The sequence below is a fragment of the Apteryx mantelli genome, chromosome 6, assembly GCF_036417845.1.
Source record: "Apteryx mantelli isolate bAptMan1 chromosome 6, bAptMan1.hap1, whole genome shotgun sequence".
NCBI lineage: Eukaryota > Metazoa > Chordata > Aves > Apterygiformes > Apterygidae > Apteryx > Apteryx mantelli.
The window spans coordinates 21,166,950-21,186,000 of NC_089983.1; the positions used below are offsets into that span (position 1 = coordinate 21,166,950).

At 39.1% G+C, this 19,051-nt stretch overlaps 1 protein-coding gene across 2 annotated transcripts; it reads right to left on the reverse strand.

Moving 5' to 3' along the window:
- Nucleotides 1-1,451: 1,451 nt before the first annotated feature.
- On the reverse strand, nt 1,452-15,165 carry ZC3H15 (zinc finger CCCH-type containing 15). Of its 2 annotated transcripts, XM_067298962.1 has the most exons (10): nt 14,811-15,165; nt 11,556-11,657; nt 8,888-8,999; nt 6,913-7,065; nt 5,718-5,809; nt 4,471-4,653; nt 3,597-3,743; nt 3,340-3,444; nt 3,046-3,172; nt 1,452-2,253 (listed from the first exon to the last, which is right to left on the reverse strand). In XM_067298962.1, exons 1-10 carry the CDS (start codon nt 14,886-14,888, stop codon nt 2,063-2,065), a joined length of 1,290 nt encoding a protein of 429 aa, XP_067155063.1. In that variant the 5' UTR covers nt 14,889-15,165; the 3' UTR covers nt 1,452-2,062. The 2 variants fall into 2 exon arrangements, with proteins under 2 accessions (XP_067155063.1, XP_067155064.1); XM_067298963.1 differs by lacking the exon at nt 4,471-4,653 and having other exon boundaries at nt 14,811-15,164.
- Nucleotides 15,166-19,051: the final 3,886 nt, after the last annotated feature.

The following is a 19,051-nucleotide window of genomic DNA, read 5'->3' on the forward strand; positions in this document are numbered from 1 at the left end:
CCTAGTATTTATTCCTGTTTACTAAAGTTCTTTTCGTTTTCCATCATTGGCTGTACTGGAGCCTCTCTCCCCCCCTCTCCCTGCCTGGGCCATCTATGTTAGTATTTTATTAGCTGAAATTAGTATGAGTTATCCTCTCCCATCCCTCTGCTGTAACATGCAAATTAATAACATCTGTAAAACTGCAGAGAAGATAAATTCTAAAGAAATCAGTATTACATACACTATTCCAGCATCCAAGGTAGAAAATACAGAAAGCTGTTTTCAACCTCAAGAATGATTAAGTTACTTTTATTCCCATTCAAAATATACAGTTTTGAAAAATGATGCATCAAACATTCAAATATGAATTGCATTCTCAGTGCCATGATCTCCAGATATTCTTCTGCTGGTCAGTATCAATGCAATAGTGTCAGCACTGTTTATTTATGGCCATAGTAGAAAATTCTTCAGAAACAAATATTACCTGACTGATGTGGCAGTTTAAACACCTACATTTAGAAGTCAATTTCAGTTGGCCTCTTTCTCCCAAATGTTGTTTCTTGTTCCTGGGGGGGGGGACAAAACAAAACAGTATTCCACCACAAAGATCCCCAAAAGGGCAAAAAATGTCTGTCAGCTATTTTAGAAATAGCATTCAAGATGCAAGAGTCAAATTTAGTGAAGTCAAAAATAACTCATTAAAGCTAACCTTGCAGCTCAAAAGCTGTCGGAGCAATCTTACTAGCAATGCCATGAATCTTGATGTTTTTTAAGCTGTAATTTGAATGCAAGTTTAGAAACCATTGATACAAATTGTAATTAATGCAGCAGCACTGTTAAAAACAGTTAGAACTATGACAAGGAAGCATGGATTAATAAGATTCTAACTTACAGCCCCCTAGAAAAAGCACCACTACAGAGAACTCTTTATAGCAGGTGTTTGATAAATTTTTAGAAAAACAAGACCTGACATTTAGACCTGACACTACTGCCCCCTACAGAGTGCAAAATAAAACCCACTGCTCTACTTTTCTTTCAGAGGCAAATGTTACTACTGTATGATCTAGTGCTATTTATAGAATACCAAAGATATGGTAGGCATTTTTAGACCATGAGAATAACATCCCTGCTCTGCGGAGCTCGCAGTCTTAGCTAATATACAAACACAGTGGGAAAAGAATGAGACTCAAACATCAATGAATAATGCATAGCACATTATATCTGTTAATGGATGGGCAGGAGATAAGAATGGGGGGGAAGCAGAGTCAGCAGTTGAATCTTACACTCTGCATGAATTGTAGAAAAAGAATTCAAATTGAAGTGAGCCCTAGTCTAATGGAAGCCAACATCTTCACTTTTGTGTCAGGACAGACCAGAGATAAAAATGTTTATTGCTATGTATTAGAAAATAAAGTTATTAACAGTTTGCTATCATATCCTAACTTAAGAGAGAAAAGTCAACACAAGTATTTTAAAGTTGATAGTTTTTATTTACAGTTTTGTTGGCAAAAGGTGGTGGGAAAGTTTAAAACATTTTAAACAGAGGGCACCATACTGTATTGTACGATGTATCAGTTCACAATCTGTATCTTCAGTATCCAGCTGATCAAATAAAGCTAATCAACACTTAAAGAAGCATAATCTGCATCAGCTCCATTAGAGTATACTGCCCAAAACCACTTTAGGCAGTTTCTAAATCAACCTAATCACTATTAAATACGCAGTTCTGGTGAAGAATGTTCACTTTGATTTTATACTGTACCTGGTATCAACTTGCCCACTTACACTTGCATACTGGCAAAGCAGTTACACTTCCTACTTTTAGTTGAAAGTTATAACCTCTTTTTCTGCAAAGTCAGCTGTCAGATTATTATGAACTACTCTGTGTATTTTACTGTGAGCATAGTCAAGGTTGGAGTAGATGAGATTGAAGGAAAGTATTCCTGGTATAGGATGTGCCCTTCAGAATCAGCTGGGTAACCATAAATATCCTGTTTAAGAATTCTAGTCAGAAAGGGAAAAAATGTAGTCAGTTTTCACTTTGTCACATAGATTTCAATCCCCATTTGAGTTTCTGCATTCATTCTTCTAAATCAAGAGTGTTTAGTTCTTCTTCTAGTTCATCCAAGTCCTCGCCAGTAAAGAGGTTTTCATCAACTGGAACTGCATCAATCACTCCATTTTCCAGCTCCCCATCTCCATTATCTTCCTCTAAATCATTTTGCTCACTGTTGTTTATCTCACCACCAGAAGCTTCACTTAATTTATTATCTGAAAATAAAAATAATTCTTACATGTCTCTAAATGTCACAAGTTTCTTAGTCAATCCCTAAATCACACTCCTGCTAATGAGGCTCTGAAGTTTTGAAACTATATAAAGAAGTGACTTCATATGAAATTTATATGTGGACTTTAGATGCTAAATTGTATACATCTGATTAATGATATGCAGGTTTGGATCATTAATTATTAAAACAGATAGAAAAATAACTCATATGCTCAACTCCTCAAACTCCTATTTTCACAACCAGTCAAACCATTTACAAGTTATTCCTACTAAGTATCTACACTTAAAAGACTCAGTGCAAGTTCAGGGTATGTATTCCACAAGTGCAGCAAAATTAAGTTTTTGCTCTAAGGAATTACAAGCTAGTTTAAGTTAGCTAGAAAATATAAAGAAAAGGATTTTTGTTGGTATTTATTCATTCAGTTGTTTACTAAATATGAAAAAAGAAAAATGCTAAAATAATCCCATATATTTCAGGAATTTATATGAAGTGGACATATACATTGCCTTTTATTTAAATTTGAAATTAAGGTATTACAAAACACATAGCATTTACTAGACACTTTGTTTAAAAAGTCTCTGCTTAGAGACTAAAAGCATCCTGCATTTGCAGGATAAAGTACTAACTATAGATATCATGATAGTTTTTTTTGTTTTGTTTGTTTTTTTTAAATAAATGCTGCTTTTTGGCAACTCAAGAACCTATTTCTATCTGCCTTCTAAGGAGACCTTAATAATTCTATCTCTTATTACTTATTCCTAAATAATGAACTCACCGTCTTTTTCTATTGAACTGTATGTGCTGAATCGCTCTGGACTAGCCACAGTAATACCAGTCTCATCCACAGCTTTTGGGACATACTGGCTCAAATCCACATCATTTATGCACACAGGGTCTTCCACCTGAAAATATAGTTAGTTTTTGACAACATATACTCTGTTACAATGGTAAATTAAGAACCAAGCATATTAACTGCACTATAAGAGGTCTCAATTTTTTTGTAAAGCTAATAAGAAACAGAAAAAGTTTCAAAACCTGAAATATTATTTGAGTTAATACTGTTCTTTACCTCATCATCTTCTCCCGTTCCTTGAGTATAATGGGTGTCATCTGCTTCTTCATCATCTGCATCAACCAGCTCAGGTCGAAACTCAAATACTTCACGTCCACTGATCTATTCAAAGAGAGAAATAAAATTTATCACTTCACAGAATTTATACTGCTGTCAAAAAACAAACCCCAGCCACACAATTCCAGGCCAGCTACCTTATCACATAACTTATGTACTCTTTCTTCTTACATTAAGAATTGGAGTGTAGAACATACCACCAGTGCTTTGCCAGCTTTAAAATCTGCTTTCCTTCTTTCCATATCTTGCTCAGCCTTATCAATTTTTTCTTGTCTTTTTCTTCTCTTCCATGCAATAAAACACTCTAGAGTGATTTTGGTAACATTTGGTCCTAAGGCAGCACGCTGTCAAATAAAAAGACTGATTAATGTTAGAAATTGTTTCCACAGGCTATAACAAATTACAAATTTAATTAGTCTTCTCTAAACACTAATTGAAAACATTTCTTCCTCATTCCTTCTGCACTTTTACCACTGTTAAGCATGTACCATCAACTTAAAGTTTGACTCAACACATGACTTTCCAGTTAGTGAGATCTGTCAACATAAAAGTTAACATGAAACATGGAGGAGAAAAGAAACCAACAGCCTCTAGTAGACATATTAGCTTAGGTTCTGCTCAGACTGACACTGCCAGGCAATGCTGCCAAATGTAAGCAGAGCAGCAGTGTCTTCAGGAGGCCCTGTTCTCTTGCTGTTGCATCCTCCCGAGACGGCTAGGAAAGAACTAAGGTGGCAGAAAACTGGGGATTAGGAAGGCCCATAGAAGCAGTGGTAACAGATAAACAAAAACAGTAGTAAGAAATAAAAGGCCCCTAAAGAAATAGGATTAGCAATACCTGCACTAACAGTGAATATTCAGTTATAATTTTTCAAAGTTTATTCTCTAGATAATAGTTTCTAAACAAAAACATGACTCAAATACAATGCATACTTCACGCTAGTCCACAAAGCTATACAAACAACATTTTATACTTTTTAATTATTCATTAGGAATTTATTTACAATTTGTTATTCTTTCCAGAATACTGAAAACAGGTACCACCAAGAGGTACCCAGCTGACTACTTTACCTCTTTTTCTATTAGATCTTCTAAAGAAATTTCATCTTGCTTTTCCTCCTTCTTTTTGTCTTTTTTTAATACAAAACCTGGAGGAAGAGCATGGCGATACATGCAGTTGTCTCCACCCCCTGGACAGACCCAAAACCATCCGTATTTGTTGTTTTCGATAGCATCAAGAAAATACTTGCAGACCTGTATAAAACAGTGGTTGTTAGCAATGCATTCTATTCTTTTTTAATCCCCCAGCAATTTACACTAACACTGCATGTCAAAAGTACTATAATTCAAAGCTAGTTATGCTCAAAACAGAGTGAAAGAAGAAACATGTGAAAAGCACTGCTACTAAAAAAAGCAGCCAAAAGCAGCAACTAATTATCTAAATAAACTCAGATTTTCAACAGTTTTTCCCCACTTAATATAATCCAAATTTAGAAAGACAGGATGACTCAAAAGACTGGCAACTTTGTACTGCTCTAAACCCAGCAGCACATGCACAAAGCACGCTGACAGTCTTTTTCTTACTGTTCACACATATTAGCATATTGTTTAGTCAAAATAGATAGAATCAACCTCAGAGCAGCCTACCCTCAGAATCTTGAGGTAAAGATACCATTCTGGAACTTTTAACAAGCAATTCATGATTAACACCTAGCCATATCAAAGTTTAACTTCTGTGAAATTAGGCAGTATCAATAGAATATTTGGTATGGAAAACAAGGTGAAATAGTTCTGAAGAATGAAAGAAACTAGAGAATACTCTTGAAGGTAGAGGCCAGGGACTACAAATGACCTCTCAATCAGTAAATTTCAGATTATAGGAAGAGACTGAAATTTATGTACTTGTATGTGACTCAGTACCCAAATGCTTTGTGGTAGCATAAGCCAAAGCAACACAGTCACTGGAATGAGATGACCGACCTAGAAGATCAAAATATTTGAATCTTCTAAGCAAGTAGAATGTACTGGATACATTATTAATGCCTTTAGCATTTTTATTGTAGAAGCACATCATCTAACATTCATGTGTATTTTACATGGAAAAAAATACATTATGATCACTCAGCCTTGTTCTTTGAGATACGTTAATAGAAATACTATCAGACCAATTTTATACTCAGATTATCTTTACAGTATTCCATTTACAAATCTTCAGATATCAATAAACATATCTAATACCAGTTTGCACTTAATTCTCTATTTCTAACAAACACTTACTACAGCTCAGTGGAAAAAAAAAAAAAAAAAAAGAGACATACTATTTGAGTTTTGGGTTTTTTCTTTTCCGCCTCACCATGCTTCTTGTTCACTACCTCTTCCAGCTTCTTCTCATCCCAGTTATCCATTGTATCTAGAAGACAACAAATTGTTTCACAAACATTCCAGATTAATATTAGAATTTTTATTAGAGAGAAAAGCAACTTAATATTTTTTAGTAATTCTTACATTTCAGTTGACCTACAGAACGGAAAATAAATTCAGGCTTTTGTAATACAATTTTCACTCTCCTATGCTGCTTAAAAGAGATTTTTCTCAAAAACTTTGTAAGTTTATATTTTGATGTGCATAAAGGGTGTTTCTGTAAAAGACTAAGAAGTTTAACATTCCATCTGTATGTTACCTGGAGTGGAGAAGGGAAAAGAAGAAAAAAAAGGAGATGACTGAGTAAAAGAGAAGGTTGGAGATGGATGTCCACAAATACAGATAAAAGAACTTGAGGAGCAAAAGAGATCGTTCAGAATTTTCTATGTTAAGTTAAAAGAATGTGCCATCAAAAGAAGCATGATTACCAATAGTTACAGCAGTAAAGAAACTATGGGATACTATTGTATTCATTCAGGATGCCAGAGGCTAAACATTCAAATCAAGACAGGAACATGATGTATTGTAGAAACAGAAAAGAAATTTTAATACAAATTTCTAGTCTCTGCTGAATGAAAGTAAAAAAGAGAGTATTTCACCAACAGATCAAGTTGGGAAAAGAGATGAAGCCACAGACAAAAATTTTGTAAGTATGCTGAATTCTAAAACTGTGCACATTTGGGTATAAACACTAGTACTGGAAGTCAAGTATGGCTGCTCATTACACTTGCTGCATATGCACTTCCATTTTACACAACCTAGAAGAAACTGGAAACTACACAGGAGAGCATACACTAAACAACTTGCTACCTCTATGATGTACATTTTACATAGCAGAATTCAAAAGCCATTATCCAATAGCATACGGGGATACTTATTTTTCAAAACAAGGTCTAAAGAATACTTGTGAGCAGGCTTTTTAAAGCAAGTTTTGCTATTATTGACAATTTTGAACATAGTAGTAGAGGTAGCCTTGGTCATGGACCAAGCTCTTCAAGATCATACAACCACAATACAAGAAGACTCTCCTATCTGAAAAATCCAGTTTCAGAATCAGAATAGCTTAGCAGTCATTTTTTAGAAATATCATACCTTTTTCCAGGTCTTCATCTCTTGCATCAATGTAGACACTTCGTTTTTCACACTTTCTTTCCAAGGACAAATCATGAGAAAACTTGCATTTGTCTCCTTTAGTGCACTGCCCTTGCTTGAAGAATGCACAAACTACAGATTTGGGGTCAGCACCTTGGTGAAGAAAGTTTTGAGATTTTAGTGCTATTTCTAAGCAGAACACTAAACTGGAGCTGAAGTTGTATACTAAAAATTGAGAACAATTTAACATTTAAGCCTTTAAAGTCTGCTGAGAATGGAAAAACTTTTTTGAAAATGGAAGTTATTAAATATGAAGTGCCTTCTTTTTCCTTCAGGTAAATACTCCATGTCCTGAACGTGTCATATTTACTTTGTATATCATGGTATTTGCACTATAGTATCAAAACTGGCACTAGAATATTTAAGGAAATCTGGATGGCAGTGTGCCTTAGTGAACCACTTTTACTACAATACATACTAGATATTAACCCTTGTAATTTCTTCCCTATACAGCAAGCTATTTCTGTCTCTAACACAGTAAAGCCTCTACTGGGTATCAACCTTTCCCTTGTATATCAATAACACACTAGAATAAGTTATATTAGTCTGACCTGCAACCATTCAGACCATTTTCTTTGTTTAATAAAACAAATAAGATGGCTGCTCATGGCACCAAAAGTAAACGTTGCTAGAATATGAACTATTCAGTCTTTCTAACTACAGTTTTTGAAGTCAACAGTCGAGTAATTCTCACTGTGAGACACTATTAGGAGACCAGGGTGAGGGAAGAAAGTAGGCAGAAAACATACAGTTATGAGACATTACTAAATCAGAAATGCTTTACCTGAAATATCTGTAAGTGCTAATGGAAGATTCTAAGCTCATATTTCTCACTTGCTCATTTTAAGTTTGGTGCAAGTCACTAGTGACTAGACTGTGTGCAGCAACAGCTTTTTAAAATCTTAAATTAAAACCTAGTTTATCACTCATGGATCTCTAAAAGAACTTCAGAAAATATATCTCACCTTGTTAGCAACCACAATAAAAAGCTAAAATATGAATTAATACAATATTAGTCTTCTGAAATAACTCTAAATCAAGAGCTACTTTTATTTGGAAAAAGCTGACCACTTTAGTTCATAAAGGGAAAACTAGCCTTCGTTGCTAAGTGACACAATGAATAAGTATCAGGTTCACTTTAAGACATATATGGCTATCACACTCATTTGGTCAAAAATTCTTGCACTTGATTTCAACAGCTCCATAAGCTTCATAAAGCAAAGAGTTGATAACATTTAGTTCACTCCTAAAAGCAGCATACTTTTTCTCCCCCAAAGCAGCCAATTGTAGAGGTTCCTAGAAGGATCAAACCCTTTAAGCTTACATTTCATCAGAATACTAGTTTACTCCATAACCTATTTCAAGTAAAACCACACTTTTGAAACCAAGTCCTACTGTTAACTGTAAGGTGGGACAGAAATAATTAGACAAATTTTTACTCTTCTGATTTGAATGCAAGTTTTCTGTGAAGACGGGTAATTCAAATATTATATTCTTGCGATGGTTAAGTTCCCCTGGGGATATCAGCTGCTTTAGCCAACTATCATCACATCAGAAAAATCAGACCACTCATCCAAAAGCACCTATCAAATGAACCTGAATACAGCAAAGTATCTGTAGCTGTCCTGTCAATATCAATGTAGCTTTCTGCATTCTAATGATCCAGTAACCTCACAGGAGTTTGTAATAAACTGTTAAATAGTTACTGACAAACTACTTCCTATGCTAGATAAAGGAGAAAACAGACATATCTATTTTAGGTATAAATTGTACACTAAACAAAATTATAATAAACATGTTTATAAATAATAATTATAAATTTATTTAACCTTTAAAATGCCAATTCATTTTTTATTTTACCTGAAGTAGATACATTAATAAAAGAACATAACTTAGAAGATTTAGTTTTTCATACCTTTGCTAATTTTCTGTGCAGCAACCACAGGCTTGAAGAGTTCATTTAATTCTTGTAATTCTTTTTTCTTGTCTTCTTTTTTTAATTTCTTTTCACTTTCTGTCTGAGCAGCCTATAATGACCCCAAATTTGAAATTATTAATAGAAAAATCAGAATGACATTATTCACTTCATGTGAACTGTACATTAAAATATAGACTGGTTTATATGGGGTGAAAAAGCCTTCGATGTCTGCACTTTTCAGAATTCTTGCCCTTGCATAAATGGCCAGTGCCATCTAGTGGAACCAATATTTCAAACAGAATAGACATCAAACAGTACTAGTTTGTCAGAGATATGAAATGCTGGTACCATTAGATGACACGCTGTTACCTTTAATCCCCCCTTATAGGCTAGGAAATCAAATGAGATACTGAGATTAGTACAAAACCAGCCAGTTTCTAACAGGAATTCAGCAGAGGAACACTTAGTTGCTCTTTTGTGATGCATTACAGAACCAGTACAACTATTTGATCCAGTTACTTCAAGATCAGTGCAAGCACCTTCTCTGTTTTTCCTCCTCAGCATGCTGTTTTGTTTTTCCTTGCCATGTATATTAGCAGCATCTCCAGCAAATCTGTTTGTAGAAGTTGGGAGTTGCTTTTGGCACACTATTTATTTGAATTGATATCAAATCAACACACAGCAATGTTTCATCAATAACTAATGGCATGTAAGTCAAGAACATTAATTTTAAAGGAACTAGGGAGTAAGACTGAAAAAAGTTCATATAGGAGGAAAAAAAAAAAGCTTATGTATAAGAGGAAAAAAAACCATTAATCTGCCATACCCCTTTTAGATAAGCCTGAAAAAGGTCTACGTATATCTGGTACCAGACTGGTAGTGAAGGATGAAGACAGATGAAAAGGGACACAGGAAAAACACAGGATTAGAAGATTTAATTCTTCTCCTTAAGAAAAACTAGTGGGACTCTAACACCAGTGTATAAATATTTGGGATATATTATTGTTAAAACATAGTGTAATAATAAAAAGAAGCTTTGTTCTTATGATGAATTTGGTAAGAAAAAGCCAAACTGTTTTAAAAGGGAATTGATTAATTTGGTCCACATACAGAACACTCAGTTTTTACACTTAAAGTTCCTAAATCCTATCTTAAATAGTGTGTAGACCCACGTATGTCAACTACAAGGAAAAAAAAAAAAACACACACAACTCCCCCCCCCTACTTTTAAATAGCAGATGTAATTTTTTTGTTACAACTTGGGCTCCTAAAAGCATGGTTTCTAAACCTTTAGAACCTTAGGATTCTAAAAACTCTTTTTTTTTTTTTAAACCCTTAACAGCATTTCCATTGGTACCTCAGGACACAACACTGCCTTAATGTGTTCTTTCTTCTCAGGGACAACCCTAACTGAAAAATATGAGATTCAGCAAGAAAGGTATAATCAGTTCTAAAATTAGCTTCTGATATTCACCAGTCAAGAGATAAGAGCATTAGAGAAACAAGTGATTTTAGGTTGACTAATTTAAAGAACAGTACTCCTGCAAATGCTACAGATTCAGGGATCTCATATAGGAATTTTAGATGGACTGTTTGAGCAACATCAATGTTTTTGAAGTTACATCGATTGGTCTTTCCCATAACAATTTTGCAATTCTTGCTAAAGAAATTATTAAATCTAATGAATTGAGTATCAACTTTACTTTCAAATTTGTACTTGACATTTTTATATCATCCATACATTATGTAACAAATTCAACACTAATTACAACACCAGAAATTTAGCTGATGTAAATGTAATTATTCCACAGGCTTATTTATAGAACAGGAAGCTGCATAATTCTTAGTATCCAACTTCTCTAGCATTGCAGGAAGTAAAAGAGAGACCTGGCTTACTTCCATTTTAATTATACTTCCATGTAATTTGTGCCTTTTGACTAACTGTAGTCTAAACATTGTATCTCAGCCACATGAAATTTTACTTCATCATAGCAAAGAAGTGTGGAGCAGCAGAATGACAAAGCAGTTGTTCTGACCAGTTTACAAAACAGAAGCACAATTGTTAGACCTGTTTCCACTTTAAATTATAATAAATACTTCCATAAGTAGAACAAGCAGAGATCAGTTTATATTTTTTGAGATTTCCGCTACCCCCATTTTAAGATTAACAACACTTGTTCTTACTTTTAATGGTTCATTGTTTCTTAGATTAGGTGAGAAATAATAAAAAAGTGTACACAACTGCACTTTTGTTTGTAGCCAGTTTGCTACAATTTAGTTTCAGGTTCTCATGAAATTGTTTATGCTAGTAAATATTCCCTTGATATGCATTAAATTCAACTATGTTACTATTGGAATACTACGTAAATTAAAAAAAAAAAAAACTCATTAGTTGAAAGCTTTTTCTTTTGAAAACAAACAAATAAACAAAAAATCCCAAACCTGCACTCAATCTATCCTTACACAGCGAGCAAACCCTAAGCTCGACAAGCTTTGCAAGAATAACAAAGAGGTGGTATTTTAAATACAACTAGTTAAATCTATACCAGTCACAATACATCAGGTGAATAACATTGCCATTCTTCTCTACTTCAGTGTTATATGACAGTCTGCAGGTATAGAGAAAAAATGATGAAAGACAAGACATTACATATCGAGTGCTTACCTGACGTGGATTTTGCTGACCAAATTTAACTTGGTGAGTCACAGCCTTAATAAACTTCTGTTGTTTTGCACCTTTTTTATTCTTTAGGCCAAATGTTTTGTCCTAAATCAAGAGATGAATATAACCAAATTAATTATGAAACCGTCCGACAGCTGAAACAAGTTTAAGTTGTTACTGCAAAAGACTTATCGTTCCACTCAAGTTTTCAGCTAAACACAGACTATTTCCTCTAGCAAAATAAGCGATCCAAGAAACAGGATAGACAATATTCAGACATGCTGTGAGAAGGCATGAAATCTCTCACATCATCTCCAAAGTCTGCTTTTCAAAAGAATTGAGTAAATACTGCTTTTGTGTGAGCTATTACTTTTATCCCCAGATCTCCTTTTGTTCAACAAGTATTACTCCATGCACTAGCACATGCTGGGGGCTGACCAGCTGGAGACCAATTTTGTACAGAAGGACCTGGGAGTCCTGGTGGACAAGAAGTTGAACATGACCCGGCAAAGCACCATTGTGGCAAAGGCAGCCAACAGTATCCTGGGCTGCATTAGGAAGAGCATTGCCATCAGGGCAAGGGAGGTGATCCTTCCCCTCTGCTCAGCCCTGGTAAGGCCACATCTGGAGTACTGTGTCCAGTTCTGGGCTCCCCAGTACAAGAGAGACATGGAGCTACTGGAGAGAGTCCAGCAAAGGGCCACAAAGATGATTAAGGGACTGGAGCATCTCTCATATAAGGAGAGGCTGAGAGAGCCGGAGCTGTTCAGCCTGGAGAAGAGAAAGCTCAGGGCAGATCTTATCAATGTTTGTAAATATCTGATGGGAGGGTGTGAAGAAGATGGAGCCAGGCTCTTCTCAGTGATGCCCAGTGACAGGACGAGAAGCAATGGGCACAAACTGAAACACAGGAAATTCAATCTGAACATAAGAAAATACTTTTTCTACTGTGAGAGTGCAGGTTACCCAGAGAGGTTGTGGAGTCTCCATCCCTTGAGATATTTATAACCCAACCAGACACAGTCCTGAGCAACCTGCTCTACCTGACCCCACTTCAGCAGGGGGTTGGACCAGGCAATCTCCTGCAGTCTTTTCCAACCTCACCTATTCTGTGATTCAAATATTAGTGTGAAAAAATATATACATTCATATATATATGAATATGTGTGTGTGAATATACATATATTTTTGCATCAATATTTGAATATATTCATATATGTGTATATGCATGTGTATGTATATGCATATATATATATATATATATATATATAAAATATATGCACACATACACACAATGTTTTCAGGTCCCTCAAGAAAAAGGACATAATATTTTTGGTCACTAGCCAAGTAACTAAATCATTACATCTGAGGGAACATCTGAGGAATAACATGAAGATGGAATAGCCATAAATATTGCTCTTTTGCCTATGTGCTTGAAATCACTTACTACTTTTTATTTTCAAGTATTCATATATAAATGTTGCACAGATTAATATTGCTGTATGCAACATATTACTTTTTATTTTCAAGTACTTTGTAAATATTTCATTTTGCAACAGTACTTATTTGAGGAAAATCTTTCCCCTATGTCAAACCCAGAAAGGTGTTTGTACTTCCTAAACTCCACTTCAAGAAGTTTCCACTTACACTGTCTGAACCAATTCTCCCTGTACATTTCCAGTAAGAGACTGGTTTCTATATCAAACTTATTAAAATTTCATAAAAAAGAAGATAGCTCCCTTTCACGTGAGTATCTGGAGCAGGAATAATATTTTGCAACTGAAATATCTACATTTTAAATGTATTCATGTCTTTGATTTGATATCAACATTATTCCCCCCCCTTTTTTGGAACAATTAACAGATGTTCACCCAGTGATAATACCTTAGTTCAAACATACCTTCAGAAAACCCTAACAATCAAAACATAAAATAATAATTTCTTAATCTTTGAAAAAACAGTCCTAGAAATCCTGCTCAGAATCACCCCATTTTTATTTCCATTTTATTACCCATCTGTAACAGTAGCTAGTCTTTTCTTTTTCTTTCATAATTAGTTATTTTGAAAAATGACAAACTTTTCAAATAGTATAAAGTAATGATTCACATATTTGATTTCTGTGGTAAATGTCACATGGAATATATAACCTCTGTTAACTTATTTGAATCATGTAGTAAGATTTTTTTTGTCAATAATCAATGCAAGTTTTTCCCCTTTCAGCTGCAAAAGAATTTTTTGTAATAAAAAACAGAACTTTCCTATGTTGCTGGGTTCAGCAACAACATCACGAACACTGAAGCCAACATTAAAAGACAGAAAAGACAGCATGTCCAACCTAAAGTCTCCAAGTGAAGGAACACAGAAACAAGTGCTAGATTTAAAGAAACGCTTATGTTATACACATCTTCTGTCTAATCAGCTACTATCTTTCCTGACAATAGATGTGGGCAAGCATTAATTTTCTAGAACTGCTCTTCCCTGATAGCCCCAATGTAGTTTTTCTGTTTATTGGAAGATTTGCACGACTAAGACATCCTAACAACATATCTATAATCCAAATTAATAAGTGAAGTTACCTTTATTTTTTATTGCTTTTTTAAAATCTGCTTTTACCATGGACTTTAGCATCAGATGATTAAATAGCACATGAAACGTTATCGATTAATCTTCAAGTTATTTGTATTAAACTTTTACAAAACATTTACTTAGACACACAGGCCAGACTGTATCCAAAAAGCACAGGCATGTTTTAAACTGAGTGGGAAACACAAACCCACACTTCTGAGAGCTGAGCTCTGAAAACATACCAACACTTGCACTCCGAATAGAGAGAAGGGGGCAGACAAGAAGAGAGAAGCACTCTCATCGGATCACCTTCAGTCCGAAGACAGCTCTGGCCAGACAGTCTGCAGGCTGTAAACCAAACCCCGGTCCAACAAGCGCAGCAGCCACCGGCACAACTTAAAGGGCCACGGCCAGTCAGTGATTTGACAGACCTGGGCAGCGCTGGGGCCGAGAGAGGCCCGCACCACCCCTGGAAAGGCGCTCCCGGGCTCCGTACAGCCCCCGGCCAGGCGCCCGCGCCCCCCGGTCCCGGCTCCCAGACCCCGCCACGGCTCCGCGCCAGGGCAGCGGCGGCCGGGGCAGCCGCAGGGGCCGCGGCGGGAGGGGCGCGGGGAACGGCAGGCAGCGGCCCGGCCCGGCCCGGCCCGGCCGTGCGCGGCGCAGCGCTGCGCGGCGCGGCCCTGCTCGCCTCACCTCGATGATCTTCTCCTTCTTCTTCTGGTCCGCCTTCTTGCTGCCCCCCGCCGGCTGCTGCTGCTTCTTGGGGGGCATCGCGGGGCAGGGCAGGGCAGGGCGGGGCGGAGCGGAGCGGCCTCGGCTCCCGCTCGGGGTCTCTCAGGGCCGCGGCCGGAGGGCGCGCGCGGGGCAGGCGCGCGGGGAGGAAGCGACAGCGCCGCCGCCGCCGCCGGGGGAGGAGCAACGGAAACCTGTTTGCGACGCCGTCAGCGGCGGCGGCCGCGAGGCACGCTGGGAAGGCCGGGCCGGGCCGGGCAAGGCAGGGCGCCTACGCGCACGCGGAGGCGGGTAGGGCGCGAGGGCCCAATTATCTCCCGGCAGCCAGAGCACCCTGGGCCGCCGCGGCGCGGGCGCGGGCGGGGCGCGCGCATTGACGTCACAGAGTGGGCGGGTGGCTCCAGCACCGCCCCCCGGCGGGGCGGGGCAGGGCAGAGTAGGCGATCCCTCGCCTGCCTTCCCGCCCGCGTGTGCCGGAGCGGCTGCGCCCGGGTGTCGCGGCTCCTTCCCGCTGTGAAGGGGAGGGGTGGGGGTCGCCCGCGCCGGAGAGGGGCCGCACGAGGAGCCGGAAGGGGCTCCGGGCTGCCCCCGCTCGCTGCCGGCGGTGCGCGCGGCTCAGACACGCGTGGCGTCTCTGTGTGGCGCCGGGAGACGCCGCTGCGCGGGTGTACGTGACGGGTGGGCAGGCGGCCGTTGGGAGCAACGGTCGCGGAGCCGCCACCCCGGGCGTCTGCAGCGCCGTGAGGCGCCGGTGGGGGAGATGGGGGAGCGAGGGGGACTGGCGGTCGCCGGGGGACTCCGAGCTGACTCCCGGTCTAGTGTCGGAAAGCGCTGGTGGGATCGCGCGTGCTGGTCCTGCAGACGCCGGGAAAGCCTGGCGGCGGTCAGGTGGCAGGCACCGGCGGCAGCCGGAGGGAGACGTGCTTGTCATCACCGCGTTCAGACAGGAAAGTCTGTTGGAAAAGCAGCGAGCAGGGATGTTTGAACTTGCTGCCGCTGAGAGACTGAACTCAGTTAAATGCCAATAGTCCTGCTAGGCAGCCTGCCCTAATCTCTGCCAGTATATAAGGCCATGATTTCAAGAAAGCAATCTGGAAAGCAGCAAGGAGTTTAATTACTGCCCAGGCAGGTGCAGAATGGCGGTTGGGTACACGTCCGTGCAGCTGAAGAGGTGCAAGGGGAAGTTCAGGACAAGGCTCAGCCTTGGCGAGTCAGACATCCCTATCAGTGCCACCACTGGCTGGACACTGCACAGTCTTTGTAAGGCCAAAGGGGAAGCTTTCGGGGAAGTGTCAGGTGAACAAACTGCCAGCAGATTTTCAAGCAGACGTATATAAGACAACGACGAGCTCCCGCCATAGTGCCGTTTGACTTCAGAGAGCACTTCACTGCTGAACTGCTATTTGCTCATACAGTGTATGTATTTATGGAGGGTGTGGAGACGAGCAGTGTAGTAGTGTATGTGTATGTGTGTAGTTGTGTTCTTTGCTGCCATCTCATTCCATGAAGAAGGAAACCAACTGCTGTAAGAGGTCAAGGGACACTTTGCTACCTATTAACAGCAATGATTTCCATCGTATCAGTTATAAAAGAGCATGCTAGAGAACCTACAAGCTAGACAACCAAAAGTCAGGGAGAAAAGCATACCCTCCCTGTCTACTTCAACTAGTCAAGTGACAGGTACACTTGAAGTTGGTCAGCTGCATGGCCATCTTTCCCCTGACTTCCACCTGAAAAATACATCTTCTTTCTCTAAGGACAGCCCACGAAAACAACTACAGTGCTGCACAGGCCTGAAGTGCATGTCCTTTGAGAAAAGTCTGAGGGAACCAGGCTTCTTTAGGCTGAGGAAGAGAAAGCTTAGGAGACAATAGCAGCCTTCATGAGGAGGCTGTCAGGAGCAGGAGCCAGGCATTTCACAGTGGTGCATGGTGGCAGGACAAGAAAGGACAGGAATGAACTGAAATGAGAGGTTCAGCCTGGATATATAAGGAGAGACTTTTTCACAATGAGGACAGTCAGGTGGTGGAACAGATTGCCTAGAGAGGTTGCATGGTCTCCATTCTTAGAGGTTTTCGAGACTGGTTAAAGCTATGTGTAACCTGGTCTTGCCTCATAGATGACCCTTCTTTGAGCAGGAGTTTGGACTAGAGACCTCCTAAGGCCCTTTCCAACCCAAATTCTTCTATGATTCTATGAAAATTGGCTGCATTAACACATGTTCACTAGAGCTTAAAGGAAGAGAGTTTGGTACTGCAAAGAGCTTAGACATTAGCTCAGAGAAACTTTGCTAAATAAACCCTCCCTTGTAAATGAGCAGTCTTTCTATGTGCGAAGGCATGCTGAAAGAAATGAGCAGTCTTTCTATGTGCGAAGGCATGCTGTACTTTATGCAGTAGAACTGGGTCAGGGTTTTAGTGCGTGAAACAGTGACAGTCTGCCTGAGGGTAGAGAAGCTTTTAGTTTGCTTCATCTTCTTTCAAAGGGCAAAGGCTGGGGTTGGGTTCCACCAAGAATGGCACAAATAATCCCAAATGACTCCAGATGTGTTCAGCTACCTCCTATGTAGTTTCTTAGCCTCAATATGCACAGTTTCTTCCTCTGTCTTGTGCTATAGCTTGCATGCATGGTGGCTGAGATCATGCCACTAGCGTCCCTTTTCCTTTGGTTTCACGAGATGGACATTCATTTTCTCTTTCTGCCCCACATACAGAGGTGTTTTCTGCACCAGGAGAATTTGGCATTTTGGAACTGGGTTAGCTGTCTGCCAGTAATACCTGTCTTACCTAGAATGATTAGAAAAAATGCTTTGAAAAAAGTGTTACGTAGAGGAAGCTCTTCAGAAGTCAGACATAAGCTATCCTGAGTTGCCAACTTTTGATTTCTCAAAAATCCAGCTAGCAATATCAAAATACTAGTTGCTGATGTAAGATTATTAGGTCTGGCTATTTTAGCAACCATAACACAGATTTCCTTTCTCATTTTGAGCAAGGTGCTTAGGTCTTACTATGATGTAGTTTCATGCTTTGTACAGTAAGTAAATATTACTCTGTTCCTCACCAAGTTTAGTGGTTTCTGGTGCAACCTAAGGACAAAAATATTCTAATACCAAAGCATATTTTAAAAATGCAAATCGATTTCATGGACCAGAAGTAAGAAAACAAGCAGTTTCACCAAGAAAGCCGCCGTTCTTGCAAGACTTTGAACATTCACAGATCTGCAACACAAAATGTTCTAATTGTTCAGCTGAAGACCCTATTTTTTCAGTGCTTAGCTAAATAATTTGCACCAGCAATTTGATACACCTGTCACCGCTTGTAGTGACAAGCCAAAAGGCTGGAATATTTGTCTTCACCTCTACAGACCTGCAAAGGTTTCTTATTATACTAACACGCTTCTGCAGACAATATGACAAAACTGACCTTTATGTAATTGAAATAATTTTTTGTTACATAGTAACTAAAGCGTGCTAGGAGCAGACCTCCTGGGTAGCTGCCAGAGCCCAGAGTGCACCAACGGGCCTTAAGCCCTGAGCAGCCTCCACCCATGCACCCTCTGCCTGTTGGCCCAGGAGCTCGGTTTCAGCTCAGGCCTCTGCCCCTAGTCTTTGCTTGCTCTGCTCACCCTTCTTGAGTACTGTGAGACTGTGTTTGTTGGTGCATGGTCAACAGTACATGGATGGAGAAGTGCTCGTCATGACCATGTTCGGATACAAACGTCTGTTTGAAACAGGCCTCTGTTACTGACCCTGCCAGTGACACTGTTGGCTCCCACTGTTGGCTCATCTTCCCCTGTTGAACAGCCCCAGTCTTCCTGCTCTTGACAGCATGATCAGGAAGATATTTATCTATGAGAAATAAAACTTTTCTATTAAGAATTTGAAACAGAACGAAGTGCAGCAGTGACATTCATGTGCAAATGTGGTAGTTGCTTAGTTGCAAAAATTGTTGCTTCCAATATTATCACAAGAAGTAGAAATTGTGTTGGATTTGTTTTGCAAGTTTGCAAGTCTGAATAGCAGTATTTTATCTCTAATTTGTAGGAATTTATGCAACTTGGTTCTAGCTGGCATCCAGCATTAGGTTTATAACTAGCTAATGCTAGAATTATGAGCAAATACAAATCAGTACAATCTACAATATTTTCTTTAAAAAATCATAAGTAACGATAGAAATATCAGGTATAACCTAGCATCTTGGGTT

What these genes read in the sequence shown, in the direction of transcription:
- ZC3H15 (XM_067298962.1), bottom strand. Translation starts at nt 14,888, where the DNA reads ATGCCCCCCAAGAAGCAGCAGCAGCCGGCGGGGGGCAGCAAGAAGGCG. An exon ending in AGATGAAGACCTGGAAAAAG is followed by an intron (nt 5,810 to 6,912) that starts GTATGATATTTC and finishes GTTGTCTTCTAG; the next exon opens with ATACAATGGATAACTGGGAT. An exon ending in AAGATCTAATAGAAAAAGAG is followed by an intron (nt 3,744 to 4,470) that starts GTAAAGTAGTCA and finishes TTTATTTGACAG; the next exon opens with CGTGCTGCCTTAGGACCAAA.